Source organism: Arachis stenosperma, chromosome 4 (genome assembly GCF_014773155.1).
Source record: "Arachis stenosperma cultivar V10309 chromosome 4, arast.V10309.gnm1.PFL2, whole genome shotgun sequence".
Lineage (NCBI taxonomy): Eukaryota > Viridiplantae > Streptophyta > Magnoliopsida > Fabales > Fabaceae > Arachis > Arachis stenosperma.
This window is the reverse complement of record NC_080380.1, coordinates 7115282-7135942: the sequence shown is the minus strand read 5'-3', so window position 1 is coordinate 7135942 and position 20661 is coordinate 7115282. Positions and strand designations below refer to the sequence as shown.

At 45.0% G+C, this 20661-nt stretch overlaps 1 protein-coding gene across 1 annotated transcript; it reads left to right on the top strand.

Moving 5' to 3' along the window:
- The first annotated feature begins 250 nt into the window (after positions 1 to 250).
- Positions 251 to 13031, top strand: LOC130974509 (uncharacterized). The gene is made up of 2 exons (XM_057899384.1): positions 251 to 888; positions 12617 to 13031. Exons 1-2 carry the CDS (start codon positions 251 to 253, stop codon positions 13029 to 13031), a joined length of 1053 nt encoding a protein of 350 aa, XP_057755367.1.
- The last annotated feature ends 7630 nt before the right edge of the window (positions 13032 to 20661 follow it).

Sequence of the window (20661 nt, the reverse complement as noted above, 5' to 3'; positions counted from 1 at the left end):
AGCACCGTCAACAAACCTCTGACCTAAGCTATTTTCCATCCCTCGAGAGCGGGGAAGAACTTCTCAAAGAAGTCACTCCCGGCGCACGCCAACCTCGAGGTCTGAATCTGGAAGTAGCCGGGAAGACCGAGAACGCCCAAGGAGACGACATGACCCCGTGATATACGGCCGATCTGGAGGGACAAAAGCCGTCGGACGAGATCGGAAAGACGGAGGAGAAAGGACAAGGAGAACGCGATGACCCGGGATCATGGGAGCAACCCCATTCCACCATTCCATCCTCCAGGTCCAGCTACCAAAGCATTTTGATAAGCCGACGGACATGAGATACGATGGAACTCAAGACCCACAGGAGCATCTGACGGCCTTTGAGGCCATAATGAATTTGGAGGGAGTAGGCGACGAAGTCAGGTGTCGCGCTTTCTCGGTCACCCTGGCGGGACCTGCAATACGTTGGTTTAATAGCCTCCCGCAAGGTTCTATCTCCAGGTTCTTGGATATCAGCCGCACCTTCTTGGCCCAATTCACCACCCGAATCGCAAAGGCAAAACACCCGATCAACTTACTCGGGGTGACACAAAGGGCCAGCGAGCGGACCAGAAAATACTTGGATCGCTTCAACGATGAGTGTTTGGAGATTGATGGCCTAACCGACTCGGTGGCCAGTTTGTGTTTGACGAACGGACTTCTAAATGAGAATTTCAGGAAGCATCTCACCACAAAGCCGGTGTGGACGATGCAGGAGATCCAAACCTTAGCTAAGGAATATATCAACGATGAAGAAGTCAGTCAAGTCGTGGCTGCTAACAAGCGGCATCCCTACTACCACCAACCTCAGCAGCACGGTGGCGGAGAAAGACAGAAGGAGCGCGCCAGGGACGGCGGTTGGTGCACGAAATTGCAATCACACTTTTGCAATCCCGCACAACTAACCAGCAAGTGCACTGGGTCGTCCAAGTAATACCTTGCGTGAGCAAGGGTCGATCCCACGGAGATTGTCGGCTTGAAGCAAGCTATGGTTATCTTGTAAATCTTAGTCAGGATATCAGAAATTATCAGGATTGATTGTAAAAAGCAAAAGAACATGAAATGGTTACTTGTATTGCAGTAATGGGGAATAGGTTGAGGTTTTGGAGATGCTCCATCTTCTGAATCTCTGCTTTCCTACTGTCTCCTTCTTCGAGCACGCAAGGCTCCTTCCATGGCAAGCTGTATGTAGGGTTTCACCGTTGTCAATGGCTACCTCCCATCCTCTCAGTGAAAACGATTGCATATGCTCTGTCACAGCACGCGGAATTCAGCTGTCGGTTCTCGGTCAGGCCGGAATAGAATCCAGTGATTCTTTTGCGTCTGTCACTAACGCCCCGCCTGCTAGGAGTTTGAAGCACGTCGCAGTCATTCAGTCATTGAATCCTACTCAGAATACCACAGACAAGGTTTAGACCTTCCGGATTCTCTTGAATACCGCCATCAGTTCTAGCTTATACCACGAAGATTCCGATTAAAGAATCCAAGAGATACCTACTCAATCTAAGGTAGAACGGAGGTGGTTGTCAGGCACACGTTCATAGTTGAGAATGATGATGATTGTCACAGATCATCACATTCATCCGGGTTAAGAACAAGTATTATCTTAGAATGGAAGCAAGCATGATTGAATGAGAAACAGTAGTAATTGCATTAATCCATCAAGACACAGCAGAGCTCCTCACCCCCAACCATGGGTTTTAGAGACTCATGCTGTGGAAGATACACAAAGAAAACGTGTAAAGTGTCATGAGGTCTGATACAATGTCAAAAGATCCTATTAATAGTAAACTAGTATCCTAAGGTTTACAGAAATGAGTAAATGACATAAAAATCCACTTTCGGGCCCACTTGGTGTGTGCTTGGGCTGAGCAATGAAGCATTTTCGTGTAGAGACCTTTTCTGGAGTTAAAAGCCAGCTTTCATGCCAGTTTGGGCGTTTAACTCCAAGTTTTATGCCAGTTTCAGCGTTTAACGCTGGAATTCCTGAGGGTGACTTTGAACGCCGGTTTGGGCCATCAAATCTTGGGCAAAGTATGGACTATCATATATTGCTGGAAAGCCCAGGATGTCTACTTTCCAATGCCGTTGAGAGCGCGCCAATTGGGTTTTTGTAGCTCCAGAAAATCTACTTCAAGTGCAGGGAGGTCAGAATCCAACAGCATCTGCAGTCCTTTTTGGTCTCTGGATCAGATTTTTGCTCAGGACCCTCAATTTCAGCCAGAAAATACCTGAAATCACAGAAAAACACACAAACTCATAGTAAAGTCCAGAAAAGTGAATTTTAGCTAAAAACTACTAAAAATATACTAAAAACTAACTAAATCATATTAAAAACATACTAAAAACAATGCCAAAAAGCGTATAAATTATCCGCTCATCACAACACCAAACTTAAATTGTTGCTTGTCCCCAAGCAACTGAAAATCAAATAAGATAAAAAGAAGAGAATATACTATAGACTCCAAAATATCAATGAAACTTAGCTCCAAATTAGATGAGCGGGACAGTAGCTTTTTGCCTCCGAACAGTTTTGGCATCTCACTCTATCCTTTGAAGTTCAGAATGATTGGCATCTATAGGAACTCAGAACTCAGATAGTGTTATTGATTCTCTTAGTTGAGCATAATGATTCTTGAACATAGCTAGTGTATGAGTCTTGGCTGTGGCCCAAAGCACTCTGTCTTCCAGTATTACCACCGGATACATACATGCCACAGACACATAATTGGGTGAACCTTTTTTTATTGTGACTCAGCTTTGCTAGAGTCCCCAATTAGAGGTGTCCAGGGTTCTTAAGCACACTCTTTTTGCCTTGGTACACAACTTTATTTTTTTCGAAATTTTTTTTTCACTGCTTTTTCTTGCTTCAAGAATCACTTTGATGATTTTTTCAGATCCTCAATAACAGTTCTCCTTTTCCCTCATTCTTTCAAGAGCCAACAATTTTAACATTCTTAAAACAACAAATTCAAAAGACATATGCACTGTTCAATCATTCATTCAGAAAACAAAAAGTATTGTCACCACATCAAACTAATTCAACTAGTTTCAAGGATAAATTTCGAAATCCTGTACTTCTTGTTCTTTTGTGATTAAAGCATTTTTCATTTAAGAGAGGTGATGGATTCATAGGACATTCATAACTTTAAGGCATAAATTTTATTAATTATGAATTAAGAACAAGACTCAAATATAGATATAATATGAGACTAAAAAAATAAAAATAGGAATAGAAAACAAAAGAAAAACGCAAAAATAGGCTCCTAATGATAGAGGTTTTCACAGAGTTAGGACTCAACAACCTTGATTTTGAGAAGTGGATGCTCCCTCAACTTGAGAGGAGAGCTTTTGGCGTTTCATCTCTTGGAGTTCATGCCCCTGCTTCTCTTGTTCCTTCAGCAATTTGCAGAGCATGCAGTTCTGATTCTGCTGTTCTTCCTTCAGTTGCTCCATAGTTTCTTGCAACTTGGTGATAGATGCTTCTAGGCTGGCCCAGTAGCCAATTTCAGGGAATTCAGGGAGGAACTCCTGCGCCCTCCTTTTGATAGAGTTGTCTTGCATTTGTCCTTCCATTGACTTCTTGGTGATTGGGTGTTCAATGGGTATGAACTCATCTACTCCCATCTTCACCCCAGCCTCTTTACAGAGCAAGGAGATCAAGCTTGGGTAAGCCAGTTTGGCTTCAGTGGAATTCTTATTTGCAATTGTGTAGATCTCACAAGCAATCACATGATGGACCTCCACTTCTTTTCCAAGCATAATGCAATGAATCATCACTGCTCTCTTGATGGTGACCTCAGAACGGTTGCTGGTGGGCAATATGGAACACCCAATAAAGTCTAGCCAACCTCTTGCAATTGGCTTGAGGTCTCCCCTCTTGAGTTGATTCGGGACACCCTTTGAGTTGGTTATCTACTTAGTTCCAGGGAGGCATATGTCCTCTAGAACTTGATCCAACCCTTTATCTGCTCTCACCATCCTCCTATTGAAGGAATCAGGATCATCTTGCAGTTGAGGTAGTTTGAAAATTTCTCTTATTTTGTCCAGATGAAAGTACATAACTTTCCCTCTGACCATGGTTCTGTAGGTATGGTAAGCAGTTCCAGTCATTCTCTGCTTATCTGTTAGCCACAGATTTGAGTAGAATTCCTGAACCATGTTCCTTCCAACCTTTATTTCAGGATTGGTTAGAACTTCCCATCCTCTGTTTCGAATTTGCTCTTGGATCCCCGGATATTCATCTTCTTTCAGATCAAATTTAACTTCCGAGATCACTGACCTCAGACCCATTATTTTGTGATAATGGTCTTCATGTTCTTTGGTTAAGAACTTCTCTTGATTCCAAGGATTCTTTGGATTAGTCTCTTTCTTGCCTCTTAAATTGGTTTGTTTTCCCTTAGGAGCCATGATATTGATGAATCTTGGCTTAGTGATCACGGAAAAGCACACCAAACTTATAGGTTTGCTTGTCCTCAAGCAAAAGAAAGAAGAGAAGAGAGAGAGAGGAAGAGGAAATTCGAATGGTGTGGTGGAATGAGGGGGAACAAACGTGTATTTATAAGGTGGAGAGGGGAGATTTCGAAAAGAAAAGAAAAATTTGAAAGGAGATTTGAGAAGATATGGAAAGAATTTGAGAGAAAGGTGAGTTTTTGAACAATATTTGGAATTGATTTGAAATAGATTTGAAGAATGGTTTTGATTTTTGAAGATTTGAAAGTGAATGATGAATGGTTGAAGTGTGATTTTGTAGAAAAGTATGGGTGAGAAAAGGAAAGTTTGAAAAAATTTGAGTTGAAAACAAAATTGTGGTCCCCCCACCTGTCTGGCGTTAAACGCCCAGAATGGCACCCATTCTGGCGTTTAACGCCCATTTGATGCCCCTTTTGGGCGTTTAACGCCCAGCCAGGTGCCCTGGCTGGCGTTAAACGCCAGAGTTCCTTTGTCACTGGGCGTTTTTCCAAAACGCCCAGGATGCTGCACACCTGGCGTTAAACGCCCAGAATGGTGCCCATTCTGGCGTTTAACGCCCAAAATGGCACCATTCCTGGCGTTAAACGCCCAGAATGGTACCCATTCTGGCGTTTAACGCCCAAAATGCCCCTTACTGGCGTTTTTTCGCCAGTAAGCTCATTTCCTCTGCTTTTTGAGCTGAATCCTTCTGTAACTCTGTGAATTCCTTCATTTTTGATACTTGCCTCTGTAATAACAAATCATATAATCCCCCTAATGACTGGGTTGCCTCCCAGCAAGCGCTTCTTTACTGTCTTTAGCTGGACCTTTACTGAGAATCACTCAAGTCTCAGTTTTGAGCATTCCTGCTCAAAATTGCCTTCAAGATAATGCTTGATTCTCTGTCCATTAACAATGAACTTTTTGTCAGAATCAATATCCTGAAGCTCAACATATCCATATGGTGACACTCCTGTAATCACATACGGACCCCTCCACCGGGATTTGAGTTTTCCTGGAAACAATTTGAGCCTGGAGTTGAAGAGCAAAACTTTTTGTCCTGGCTCAAAGACTCTGGTTGACAATTTCTTGTCATGCCATTTCTTTGCCTTTTCCTTATAAATTTTTGCATTTTCAAAGGCATTGAGTCTGAACTCCTCTAGCTCATTTAGCTGGAGCAATCTCTTTTCACCAGCTAACTGTGCATCCATGTTTAGGAACCTGGTTGCCCAGTAGGCTTTATGTTCCAATTCCACGGGCAGATGACAGGCCTTCCCATACACCAATTGGTATGGAGAGGTTCCTATAGGAGTCTTGAATGCTGTTCTGTATGCCCACAGAGCATCATCCAAGCTCTTTGCCCAATCCTTTCTCCGGGCTATCACAGTCCGTTCTAGGATTCTTTTTAGCTCTCTGTTAGAGACTTCAGCTTGCCCATTTGTCTGTGGATGATACGGAGTTGCTACTTTATGGCTGATTCCATATCTAACCATAGCAGAGTATAGCTGTTTATTGCAGAAATGGGTGCCCCCATCACTGATTAGTACTCTGGGAACACCAAACCTGCTGAAGATGTGTTTCTGGAGGAATTTTAGCACGGTCTTGGTATCATTAGTGGGTGTAGCAATTGCTTCTACCCACTTAGATACGTAGTCCACTGCTACCAGAATGTAAGTGTTTGAGTATGATGGTGGGAATGGACCCATGAAGTCAATTCCCCATACATCAAACAATTCTATCTCTAATATCCCTTGTTGAGGCATGGCATATCCATGAGGCAGGTTACCAGCTCTTTGGCAACTGTCACAGTTACGCACAAACTCTCGGGAATCTTTATAGAGAGTAGGCCAGTAGAAGCCACATTGGAGGACTTTAGTGGCTGTTCGCTCACTTCCAAAATGTCCTCCATACTGTGATCCATGGCAGTGCCATAGGATCCTTTGTGCTTCTTCTCTGGGTACACATCTGCGGATCACTCTGTCAGCACATCTCTTAAAGAGATATGGTTCATCCCAGAGGTAGTACTTGGCATCTGAAATTAATTTCTTTCTCTGCACGTAGCTGTACTCTTTGGGTATGAACCTCACAGCTTTATAATTTGCAATATCTGCAAACCATGGAGCTTCCTGAATGGCAAAGAGTTGCTCATCTGGGAAAGTCTCAGAAATCTCAGTAGAAGGGAGGGACGCCCCAGCTACTGGTTCTATTCGGGACAGATGATCAGCTACTTGGTTCTCTGTCCCTTTTCTGTCTCTTATTTCTATATCAAACTCTTGCAGAAGTAACACCCATCTTATAAGCCTGGGTTTTGAATCCTGCTTTGTGAGTAAGTATTTTAGAGCAGCATGGTCAGTGTACACAACTACTTTGGATCCCACTAGATAGGATCTAAACTTGTCAATGGCATAGACCACTGCAAGTAACTCTTTTTCTGTTGTTGTGTAGTTTTTCTGTGCGTCATTTAGAACACGGCTGGCATAGTAAATGACGTGCAGAAGCTTGTTATGCCTCTGTCCCAACACTGCACCAATGGCATGGTCACTGGCATCACACATTAGTTCAAATGGCAATGTCCAATCTGGTGCAGAGATAACTGGTGCTGTGACCAACTTAGCTTTCAGGGTCTCAAATGCCTGCAGACACTGTGTGTCAAACACAAATGGTGTGTCAGCAGCTAACAGGTTACTCAAAGGTTTTGCAATTTTCGAAAAATCCTTTATAAACCTTCTGTAGAATCCTGCATGCCCCAGAAAGCTTCTGATTGCCTTAACATTGGCAGGTGGTGGTAACTTTTCAATTACCTCTACCTTTGCCTTATCCACCTCTATTCCCTTGCTTGAAATTTTGTGCCCAAGGACAATTCCTTCAGTCACCATAAAGTGACATTTCTCCCAGTTTAAAACCAGGTTAGTCTCTTGGCACCTTTTCAGGACAAGTGCTAGGTGATTAAGACAGGAGCTAAATGAGTCTCCATATACTGAAAAGTCATCCATGAAGACTTCCAAAAATTTCTCTACCATATCTGAGAAGGTAGAGAGCATGCACCTTTGAAAGGTTGCAGGTGCATTGCACAGACCAAAAGGCATCCTCCTGTAGGCAAACACGCCAGAAGGGCAAGTGAATGCTGTTTTCTCTTGGTCCTGAGGATCTACTACAATTTGGTTGTAGCCTGAATAGCCATCCAAAAAGCAGTAATAATCATGGCCAGCTAGTCTTTCTAGCATTTGGTCTATGAATGGTAAAGGGAAATGATCCTTTCTGGTGGCTGTGTTGAGCCTTCTGTAATCAATACACATGCGCCACCCTGTGACTGTCCTTGTAGGAACCAGTTCATTTTTTTCATTATGAACCACTGTCATGCCTCCCTTTTTGGGAACAACTTGGACAGGGCTCACCCAGGGGCTATCAGAAATAGGATAAATAATCCCAGCCTCTAGTAATTTAGTGACCTCTTTCTGCACCACCTCCTTCATGGCAGGATTTAGCCTCCTCTGTGGTTGGATCACTGGTTTGGCATTATCCTCCAATAGGATCTTGTGCATGCATCTAGCTGGGCTAATGCCCTTAAGATCACTTATGGACCACCCAAGAGCTGTCTTGTGTGTCCTTAGCACTTGAATCAGTGCTTCCTCTTCCTGTGAATTTAAAGCAAAGCTTATAATCACTGGAAAAGTGTCACCCTCTCCCAGAAATGCATATTTCAGGGATGGTGGTAGTGGTTTGAGTTCAGGCTTAGGAGGCTTATCCTCCTCCTGAGGAATTTTCGAAAATTCCTTTGCCTCCTCTGGTTCTTCTTGATCAGGTTGAGCATCTTTGAAGATGTCCTCAAGCTCTGATTCTAGACTTTCAGCCATATTGATCTCTTCTACCAGAGAGTCAATAATGTCAGCGCCCATGCAGTCATTTGGTGTGTCTGGATGCTGCATAGCTTTTACAGCATTCAACTTGAACTCATCCTCATTGACTCTCAAGGTTACTTCTCCTTTTTGTACATCAATAAGAGTTCGTCCAGTTGCTAGGAAAGGTCTTTCTAGAATGAGAGTTGCACTCTTGTGCTCCTCCATTTCCAGCACTACAAAGTCAGTGGGAAAGGCAAATGGCCCAACCTTGACAATCATGTCCTCAATTATGCCTGATGGGTATTTAATGGAGCCATCAGCAAGTTGGAGGCATATCCGGGTTGGTTTGACTTCTCCAGTCAACCCAAGCCTTCTGATAGTGGATGCAGGTATTAGATTGATGCTTGCTCCAAGATCACATAGGGCTGTCTTGGTGCAGGCACCTTCTAATGTGCATGGTATCACAAAGCTCCCTGGATCTTGAAGCTTTTCTGGTAAGCTTTTCAAAATGACTGTACTGCATTCTTCAGTGAGAAACACTTTTTCAGTTTCTCTCCAATCCTTCTTATGACTTAAGATCTCTTTCATGAACTTAGCATAAGAAGGTATTTGCTCAAGTGCCTCTGCAAACGGAATCTTTATTTCAAGAGTCCTTAAATAGTCTACAAAGCGGGCAAATTGCTTATCCTGCTCCGCTTGGCGGAGTTTTTGAGGATAAGGCATTTTGGCTTTATATTCTTCAACCTTAGATGCTGCAGGTTTATTCCTTACAGAAGTGGTTGAAGAAGCCTTGTTAGAGGGATTACTGTCAGCACTCTCAGGTGTCTGATTCTCTCTAGGCGTCTGAACGCCAGGAATGGGTGAAGTTTGGGCGTTAAACGCCAACTTCTCTCCCTTTTCTGGCGTTTGAACGCCAGAACTGGGCAAGGAATGGGCGTTTAACGCCAACTTTCCTTCCCTTTCTGGCGTTTGAACGCCAATAACATTCCTCTCTGGGCTCTTACTGTCCTCAGAGGGATTTTGAACAGTGGTTTGGTTATCCTCTGTCAATTGTTCCCTGTTTGGCTTTTTATTCTTTTGAGCAGTGGTATTCAGTGTCTTCCCACTCCTTAGTTGAACTGCTTGACACTCCTCTGTTATCTGTTTAGATATTTGCTGTTTTGCCTGATTCAACTGTAGTTCTATGCTCTTGTTAGCAACTTTAGTTTCATAGAGCATCTCTTTAAATTCTGCTAACTGTTCTGTCATCAAGAGCAATTGTTGATTAAGCTCAATTATCTATTCTTGAGGATTAGGGTCAGTGACTACTGTCATGACTTCCTCTTCTGGAGAGAACTCATTGCTAGAATACAAATATTGGTTTCTAGCAACAGTGTCTATAAGCTCTTGAGCTTCTTCAATTGTCTTCCTCATGTGTATAGATCCACCAGCTGAGTGGTCTAAAGACATCTGAGCTTTTTCTGTAAGCCCATAGTAGAAAATGTCTAACTGTACCCACTCTGAAAACATTTCAGAGGGGCATTTTCTTAGCATACCTCTATACCTCTCCCAGGCATTATAAAGGGATTCATTATCCTCTTGTTTAAAGCCTTGGATGTCCAGCCTTAGCTGTGTCATCCTCTTTGGAGGGTAAAAATAATTCAGGAATTTGTCTGATAACTGTTTCCATGTCTTTATGCTTGCTGTAGGTTGGTTATTCAACCACCTTTTAGCTTGATCTTTTACAGCAAATGGAAACAGTAATAGTCTGTAGACATCCTGATCTACCTCTTTATCATGTACTGTGTCAGCAATTTGTAAGAACTGTGCCAGAAACTCAGTAGGTTCTTCCTGTGGAAGACCGGAATACTGGCAATTTTGCTGCACTATGATAATGAGTTGAGAATTTAGCTCAAAGCTGCTTGCTTTGATGGGAGGTGTGTAGATGCTACTCCCATATGCAGCTGTAATGGGGTTAGCATATGACCCCAGAGTCCTTTTGGACTGATTAATCCCACTTAAGTCCATAATGGACAAAAGGGAAATGATAATGATTGCAAAGAGATAAATTTTGTTTTTTTTTTTTTGAAGTAACCGAAAATAAAATAAAATAAAATAAAATAAAACAAAAGAAAACTAAAATAAAAATTCGAAAATTAAAAATAAAATAAGATCAAAGCAAATTGAGAACTGAATCAATTAGTTAATTAAAAAGATTTTGAAAACAGCAATTAAAAAGATATGATTGAAAAATTTTTTTTGAAAAAGATTTGATTTTTGAAAAGAGGAAAGAGAAAAACAACAAAAAGACACCAAACTTAAAATTTTTAGAAAATTAAGCACTAATTTTCGAAAATTTTAAAAGAAAAACACAAAGAGGACACCAAACTTAGAATTTTTATGAATCAAAAAGGGACTAAGAACATGCAAAATTCGAAAATCAAAAGAAAAACAAAAGCATGCAATTGACACCAAACTTAAAATATGAAACTAGACTCAACTAAAAGACTCTAAACCAACAGAAATAAAACAGTCCTAATCTAAGCAACAAGATAAGCCGTCAGTTGTCCAAACTCGAACAATCCCCGGCAACGGCGCCAAAAACTTGGTGCACGAAATTGCAATCACACTTTTGCAATCCCGCACAACTAACCAACAAGTGCACTGGGTCGTCCAAGTAATACCTTGCGTGAGCAAGGGTCGATCCCACGGAGATTGTCGGCTTGAAGCAAGCTATGGTTATCTTGTAAATCTTAGTCAGGATATCAGAAATTATCAGGATTGATTGTAAAAAGCAAAAGAACATGAAATGGTTACTTGTATTGCAGTAATGGGGAATAGGTTGAGGTTTTGGAGATGCTCCATCTTCTGAATCTCTGCTTTCCTACTGTCTCCTTCTTCGAGCACGCAAGGCTCCTTCCATGGCAAGCTGTATGTAGGGTTTCACCGTTGTCAATGGCTACCTCCCATCCTCTCAGTGAAAACGATTGCATATGCTCTGTCACAGCACGCGGAATTCAGCTGTCGGTTCTCGGTCAGGCCGGAATAGAATCCAATGATTCTTTTGCGTCTGTCACTAACGCCCCGCCTGCTAGGAGTTTGAAGCACGTCACAGTCATTCAGTCATTGAATCCTACTCAGAATACCACAGACAAGGTTTAGACCTTCCGGATTCTCTTGAATACCGCCATCAGTTCTAGCTTATACCACGAAGATTCCGATTAAAGAATCCAAGAGATAACTACTCAATCTAAGGTAGAACGGAGGTGGTTGTCAGGCACACGTTCATAGTTGAGAATGATGATGATTGTCACGGATCATCACATTCATCCGGGTTAAGAACAAGTATTATCTTAGAATGGAAGCAAGCATGATTGAATGAGAAACAGTAGTAATTGCATTAATCCATCAAGACACAGCAGAGCTCCTCACCCCCAACCATGGGGTTTAGAGACTCATGCTGTGGAAGATACACAAAGAAAACGTGTAAAGTGTCATGAGGTCTGATACAATGTCAAAAGATCCTATTAATAGTAAACTAGTATCCTAAGGTTTACAGAAATGAGTAAATGACATAAAAATCCACTTTCGGGCCCACTTGGTGTGTGCTTGGGCTGAGCAATGAAGCATTTTCGTGTAGAGACCTTTTCTGGAGTTAAACGCCAGCTTTCATGCCAGTTTGGGCATTTAACTCCAAGTTTTATGCCAGTTCCAGCGTTTAACGCTGGAATTCCTGAGGGTGACTTTGAACGCCGGTTTGGGCCATCAAATCTTGGGCAAAGTATGGACTATCATATATTGATGGAAAGCCCAGGATGTCTACTTTCCAATGCCGTTGAGAGCGCGCCAATTGGGTTTCTGTAGCTCCAGAAAATCCACTTCGAGTGCAGGGAGGTCAGAATCCAACAGCATCTGCAGTCCTTTTTGGTCTCTGGATCAGATTTTTGCTCAGGACCCTCAATTTCAGCCAGAAAATACCTGAAATCACAGAAAAACACACAAACTCATAGTAAAGTCCAGAAAAGTGAATTTTAGCTAAAAACTACTAAAAATATACTAAAAACTAACTAAATCATATTAAAAACATACTAAAAACAATGCCAAAAAGCGTATAAATTATCCGCTCATCAGCGGTCCAGGCAAGACGTCCGGGCCGTTTACTCGAGTCGGGAAGTTCACCAATTATACCCCCTCGCCATCCCCATTATAGAAGTTTATCAGCAGATAGTCGAGAAGGGAATCTTGTCGAAGCCCTGACCTCTAAAGGACCGAACTGGGGGGAACAAGAGCTTCTATTGTGATTATCATAAGGGCTATAGGCATAAGACGCAGGATTGCTTCGACCTGAAGGACGCGCTAGAGCAGACAATCCGGGATGGAAAGCTAGCCGAGTTCTCCCACCTCATCAGGGAGCCGAAGAGACGCGAACGAGACCGAGATGGAGAGGACAAAAGCCGCGCGGTAAGACGACGCCAAGAGCCTGAGGACAATGAATGCGATCTCACCATAGTAAATGTGGTAATCGGGAGAAACGCGGCTCCAAGGTCGAAGTCGGCACATAAAACAGACGCCAAAGTCCTAGCGGTCTCGTCATCTAGCCCCACGCCAAGTTCTAAGAGAACCCCACCCATATCATTCAGCCCGGATGACCAATGGTTTGATGAGATCACGAAAAACCCTCCAATGGTCATCACGGCCCGGGTAGGACCGGCTTGGTCAAAAGGATCCTTGTAGACACCGGCGCTGACTCGAATATTATGTTCCACAACGTGTTCGATGCCTTAGGCCTTCGAGATGCCGATTTAAAAACCCACCAACACAGTGTAGTAGGCTTGAGCGACCACTTCATCAAGCCTGATGGAATAATCTCCCTTCCCATATCCATAGGGTCGAGACAGGGGAAAAGGTCGGTAATGGCAGAGTTCGTGGTTCTCCGAGACTCCACAGCCTACAACATCATCCTTGGGAGAAAGACCATCAACGATCTTGGAGCAGTGATTAGCACAAAGATGTTGGTAATAAAGTTCATCACTGATAATGGATCTGTGGGATCCATAAAAGAGGATTTGGAAACGGCAGTCGCTTGCGACAACGCCAGTCTCTCCTTGAGAAAGAAATCCAAAGAGGCGTCGGGAGTCTTCCTCGCCAACCTGGATGCCAGAGTCGAGGACAAGCCTAGACCCAAGCCGGAAGGAGACCTAGAGAAGTTCAGGGTTGGCGACTCCGAGGAGAAGTTTACCTTCGTCAATAGAAACCTTCCACACCAATTGAAAGAACCCTTAATGTAAATGATCAGGGCTAATGGCGTTCTCTTTGCCTGGACGCCAGCTGACATGCCTGGGATAGACCCCCAGACCATGTCTCATCGCTTGGCAGTCAGGGCGGAGGTCAAACTAGTAGCCCAAAGGAGAAGGATTGTCACAAGAAAGAGTAGAGGAGGTGGCAAGGCAGACGGCCAGCCTCCTTGAAGCGGGGTTCATACGAGAGCTCGACTACTCGACCTGGCTGTCGAATGTAGTCCTAGTCAGAAAGCACAATGGGAAATGGAGGATGTGTGTGTACTACTCCGACCTTAACAGGGCATGCCCCAAGGACTCCTACCCCCTACTCAACATAGATGCGCTCGTCGACGCGGCGGCAGGATACTAGTATCTGAGCTTCATGGACACTTACTCTGACTACAATCAGATACCAATGCACCGGCCTGACGAGGAAAAAACGGCGTTCATAACGCCAGGGGGGACATACTGCTACAAGGTAATGCCGTTCGGACTGAAGAACGCAGGAGCCACCTACCAAAGGTTGATGAACAAGATATTCAGCAACCTTATAGGTAAAATGGTGGAGGTATACGTAGATGATATCTTGGTAAAAATCACCCGGCCTGATGACCTCACAAGTGACCTTGAGAGCGTGTTCACCTCGCTTCGACAGCACGGCATGAGGCTCAACCCGCTCAAATATGCCTTTGCCATGGAAGCAGAAAAATTCTTGGGGTTTATGATAACCCAGAGATGAGTAGAGGCTAACCCAAAAAAATGCCAAGCAGTACTCCAGATGAAGAGCCCGGGTGTATCAAGGACGTTCAGAGGTTGGCGGGAAGGCTCACAGCAATTTCCCGTTTCCTCGGGGTGTCGGCTGCCAAGGCGTTACCATTCTTCAATTCGATGAAGAAAAGGGTACCTTTCGAGTGGACCCCGGCGTGTGAAGAGGCTTTTGAACACTTCAAGAAAATACTAGCATCACCACCTGTCCTCGGGAAGCCCAAGAACAGTGAACCATTATACCTATACTTGGCCATAACGGATGAAGCGATAGCAGCGGTATTGGTGCGGGAAGAAGGGAAGGCCCAACAACCAATCTACTTTGTGAGCAGAGCATTGCAAGGAGCGAAGCTTAGATATAGCAAATTGGAGAGGCTAGCACTTGCGCTTCTACACTCTTCCCATAGGTTATGACAATACTTTCAAAGTCACAAAGTGGTCGTGAGGACGGACCAGGCAATTCGCCAGGTCCTCCAAAAGCCTGACTTAGCGGGAAGAATGATGACCTGGGCGGTTGAACTATCCCAGTACGACCTACAATACGAGCCCAGGCACGCGATCAAAGCACAAGCCATGGCCGACTTCTTGGTGGAGATGACGGGAGATCCAACCGAGGCACCGAACACACGGTGGAAACTCCACGTAGACAGAGCTTCCAACTAGATGTTCGGCAGAGCCGGGATAATCTTAGAAAGCCCCACTGGGGTAGTTTACGAGCAGTCAATTAAGTTTGAATTCCTGGTGTCAAACAACCAAGTGGAATACGAAACCCTTCTTGGCGGATTAGTCTTGGCTAAGGAAGTTGGAGCCACAAGACTTGAAGCGTGTAGCGATTCACAGGTTGTGACTTCGCAGATAAATAGAGCACATCAGGCCAGAGACTCGTTGCTACAAAAATACATGGAGAAAGTTAAGGAGCTAGCTGCGCAATTTGAGGAAGTCTCAGTGCAGCACGTTCCGAGAGAGAGGAACATGCGAGCAGATCTCTTGTCGAAGCTGGCAAGTACCAAGCCAGGAGCGGGAAACCGATCTCTCATCCAAGGCCTAGCAAGAGAGCCGACAGTTACTCTCCATATAATGAGGGTAAGACCCTCTTGGATGGACCTGATTACCGAGTTCTTGGAAAGCGGCAAACTCTCCGACGACGAGAAGACGGCCAGAGCATTGAGAAGGGAGATGACCAAGTATGCAATCATACAAGGCCAGTTGTTTAAGAAAGGTCTCAGCCAACCCTTACTGAAGTGCTTACATCTCAACCAAACGAAATATGTGCTTAAGGAAGTCCACAAAGGATGCTACGACCACCACATCGGGGGCAAAGCCCTAGCAAGAAAGCTCATCAGAGCCGGCTACTACTGGTCATCGATGATGAAGGACTCTAAAGACTTCGTGAGAAAGTGCGTCAGATGCCAGGAGAACGCCAATTTCCATAGAGCGCCGGTAGCCGAGCTAAGTCTGTTGACGTCTTCCTGTCCTTTCTCACAATGGGGAGTCGACCTCTTAGGACCTTTTCCGGTTGGCCCGAGGAAGTCAGGTATCTCATAGTTGCTATCGACTACTACACCAAGTGGATAGAGGCCGAGCCACTTGCCAGTATATCCTCATCCAATTGTCGATACTTTATGTGGAGACAGGTGATAACTCGATTCGGCATCCCAGAAGCTGTTATCTCTGACAACGGGACACAGTTTACTGACAAGAGGTTCGTGGAGTTCCTCGCCGGTTTGGGCATAAAGCAAAAATTCTCATCCGTGGAGCACCCTCAGACGAACGGCCAAGTTGAGGCCGCAAATAAGGCTATTTTGCTAGGCCTAAAAAAGCAGCTTGATAAGAAAAGGGTGCATGGGTTGACGAACTCGCCTCAGCTCTCTGGTCTTACCGAACGACCGAGCAATTGTCCACGAGGGAAACCCCTTTTCGACTGACATACGGAGTGGATGCCATGATACCCGTAGAAGTCGGCGAGCCGAGCCCACGAGTACTGCTGAAGGGAGTAGAGGGAGCGGTAGAGAATGACTTGGTAGACGAGGCCAGAGAGATGGCCCATTTGTCAGAGGTAGCACTAAAGCAAAGAACGGCCCTGCGCTACAACGCCAAAGTACTCCAGAGAGAGTTTGAACAAAATGGCCTCGTCTTACGGCGCAATGACATCGGGCTACCAACTCAATGGGAAGGCAAGCTGGCGGCAAATTGGGAAGGCCCCTACAGAGTCAAAGAAGTGATAGGCAAGGGCACCTACAAGTTGGAGAGGCTTAACGGCAGGGAAGTCCCGAGAACCTGGAATGCAGGTAACTTAAGAAGATTTTATTCTTAGCTCAAAGTCGCCGAGCAGGTGTTTTGACGAGCTCAGTAAGACACGGGTTCCCCTTTACCATAAAATAATTTACTTTTGTTAAGTACTTATCATTGCAATAGACTTGTCCAACTGTCGATTAATATTCACTTGTTAAATTTACTTTTCACCATTTATGCATCCCACGACAACAAATTTTTTATAATACATGTTAAACAGGACAACGACACGGTGTTCTGGGATTGATCACCCCGGAAACCAACCAAGCTAACGCCATAACAAACGGATACAGCAATAGTGAAACCACAACATGGCTTCGTCAAAATTGCCAACACAACGGTAAACAAACACAGACGACAAGCCAATACCAACAAATCGGTAATAAAATAGAGCAAAAATGCGCTGCCATATAACCGACAAAAGACGGTGACTATAAGCCGACCAACCGACTATCAAGATAGTTCAAAATCAGTTCTACAAGTTCAATAAAATCGCACGGCAAGTTCTACATCAAAATCACAAATAAAATGCAAAGGTACAAGAGATCATTTCTTCGGCATATCGACTATCTTGCCATCTTTGATCATTTTAAAAACCCCGATAGCCAATGTGTCGAAGTCAGGAGTCACGATCTTCACTTGGGCTTTAAGGGCCTCTTCAATCATTAGGATGACGCTCTTCCCCTGTTTCATGGTTTCTCTGTACTTTTCTTAAGTTCCTCAACTTCGGTTTGAGCAGCCTTAGTCGACGAGACGGTCTCATTACGTTCCTTCTCCAAGGCGGCCACTCGACCCTGCACCGCATTAAGTTGCCTCTCAAGGGCCAACTCCCGCTCGGTTAGCCGGAAAATGGCCGCATCAGAAGTCTTCAACTTCTCCTTAGCAGTTTTGGCCTTCTCCTCGACGGCCTTGAGCCTCTCTTCCACTTCGAACACCTACCCCCGAAGTGTTTCAACTTGCGCTTTAAACTGATTGTTAGCTTTAATAGAAGACTCGAGCTTTTTCTGCATCGACTGCATCCCCGACAGCTCAAACTCGGCCTTCCTGGCTATGGCGGCACCACGAAGGAGAGAGCGGTACATCCACCTCGCCTGCCCGGGAAGGTCTGAGCCATGAAAATAATCATCCGTACCGGGAAGCAGTTGAGAGTCTATAAAGTTCCCGGCGTCAAAATTCCTCTCCATCACAGTGAGAGCCCCCTCAGGACTGGAGGACGGCTTCTTCCTTTTGGGGTTGTGGATAACCTTCACGTCATCCTCCTCGGCTTGTGGATTGGAGGTCGAGCCCCCAGTGCCGACCATATCCTCATGAATAGGAGAGACGTGTGCCTCGTCAGCATTATGGTCCGACATCTCGACATCATGGAGAGGGGGCACCGCCTGGCTGTCGTTATCCCAGGGTGGGGCCACCTGCTTCCCGTCAGCCGTCTCCTCATCGCTGTTGCCGGCCAGAAAGGTGTCGTACAAGCTCTCGAGGCCCGTCAGTTCGGCAGACATTCCCACTACAACAAACCAGTAAGAAGGGTTAGTCGTGAAATCGGCCTGACAAATCAAAGCAACAATAATACAAGAAATACAAGTTAAAGCTACTCACAAACATAATTTCTAGCAACCTTCCGGGTCACCCATAAGGAAATGGGAATTCACATGGTTCTTCCCAAAAACAGCCAATAACACATTGGCAATCTTTTTATCCACGGAGGACATTCCTTTGTATGTTACTTTTATAACCCCGAAACTCCAATACGTCGGGATAAGGCGTTGTCCCTCCAGCGATAGCCAGAAGGGGTGACGACTTTTGACTTGGCGCACTTTGAAGTACTTGTCCTTGAACCCATGGTAAGAGTCCTCAAACAAGCCAAAAATTCTCCGACCCTGAGCAGATTGGAAGGACATAAACCCTTTCCTCGCTTTCCCCTCTTTGGAAGGGTTCATAAGGTTAAAGAGAAAAAGGAAAACGTCGACAGACACCAGCAAATCTAAGTATTCACACACCATCTCGAAACTGCGGATGGAAGCCAAACTGATCAGATGCAGCTGAGATGGCGCCACGAAAATTCGATTAAGAAGCGCCATTTGGAAAGCGGAGAAGGGGATGCGAACTCCCAATTGGGTAAACATTGCCTTGTAGAACCAAATCCAGTCGGTAACTCGGGAGGCGTGGAGGTTGAGTTCGTATAACCGTTCATGGGGAGCAGGAACGAAAATATCATAATTAGACTCCTCGTCAGTTCCTCCGCACAAGTACTCGGCTTGACGGAATTCAGTCAACTCCTCCTCGCCCATTTGATTTGGGTAATCCTTCACGTCGGAGGTCACCCATGCGTACCGGTCGTAACCCACGCCTGATGTGAAAGCTCGTGAGACGATACAAGGCATACCTACAGTGGGGGCACCACTCGGTTAGTCTATAAGGTCGGGAGTTCAGAAAAGGCCCAAAAACTACTTTTAGCCTATTCAAGGACTAAAACCAATCATGGCCAAAGTGAATCCTAAGTAAAGTCTAAAACCAAATCCCTGGAATGGTAACCCCCCTAATGCACCTATCTAACACTAACGTCACTTAACCTATGAGTAAAATAAAAAAACTAGCATGCATACTGAAAACAAACAGTAAAGGTAAAACAAATATAGAGCAAAAGGTAGAAGATGAGTGCTTACCAAGACAATTGCAGAGATTCGGAAGGAAGCAAGAAGGGGCGAACGCACAAGGGCGCAGGAATGGCAGTAGGAGATTCGGAGAGAAGAAGACAGAAGTGGGAAGAACAAGAGAATGAAGTGAAAATGAAATGGAAAACTGATGGGGGGATTAGGAAACTGACTCAAGAAGCGCGAATGGCCAGGGGGCAAAATGGTCTTTGCATGCAGGGTTTTGAAATAACCCATTATGAGCATTAAATGCTTGATGCGAGGAATGAGGCAACGAACGACTATATCCAGCAACGAACAGACACGCACTCAAGGGGCACGTCCTCTCCACGAGCGGCCGACCTAGCGACAACATGCATGAAAGGATTTAACGCGCCACCAACAGCCCTCACGATCCTTGTTGACGCGTTGGGGGCACTGTTACGGCCTGGCCCAAACACCACGCGGGCCGGCCCGACCCGTAAGTCACCAAACCCGAACGATCGGATACGAGGCACTCAACCGCCGATCTGGACACGCGTCAATGATAGCTCTCTACTACAGTTGTATGGGAAAACTTTGAGGAAGGTGGGTCTGTCCTTGCGGGACCCACTTCTGACACGGTATATAAGGGGAGGGCCCTGCCCCTCCCCCAAGGTACGTCACACATATCACTTTACCCATATTGCTCGCCTGCACCACGACTGACTAGAGTGTCGGAGTGTCTTTACAGGTGCAACCCCCTCCTCGCGAAGAGCATGGAATGTCGGCTACTCCAATACCCAGCCCTGCAACCCGGAACCAAACCGCGCCTCACCTTACCCGCTCGAAGATCCCTCCGAACCGTCCGGCATCTGATCATCCGAACAGGTAATTACTCATGAAAGTAGTACTAGGCTTTGAAAATCCAGATAAGGACAATTGGAGTTGGCAAAGTACAATTCATAACTCATTATAGCTTAGAAAAGTACACACAAGACAAAACACCCCACTAAATTCAGTAGCTACCATGAGCTGCGCAGTAAACTAGCTCGCATGTTCGGCCTTGAAGGTGAGCTGGAGGACCCTTTCAGATCAGGCTGGCAGCTTGAATTTGTAGACCGTGAGAACGACGTTCTTCTCCTCGGCGATGGCCCCTGGCCGTAAGTACTAATTACTAATTACCCCACACCTCACACCTCATGCTTCTTTCTATTATGCACAGGCGCATGATCTTTGTTTGTTTGACTGGGAATTCGAAAATAGTGTATGGTGCATCAAGATACTTTTCCCGCAAGAAGTGCAGCAAATGGGCAACTCCGGCCTGGAGCTCTTGAACTCGGTTCCGGTCCAAAGGCGTATCTGCGACGACTATGGGAGCTGAGACTCAAGAAGTTTAAGCACGGGCGGGATAACAACGGT

Coding starts and splice junctions, on each gene's coding strand:
- LOC130974509 (XM_057899384.1), top strand. CDS start 251: ATGGGAGCAACCCCATTCCACCATTCCATCCTCCAGGTCCAGCTACCA. Junction 889..12,616: donor CGCGCCAGGGACGGCGGTTG/GTGCACGAAATT, acceptor TAAGGGCTATAG/GCATAAGACGCAGGATTGCT.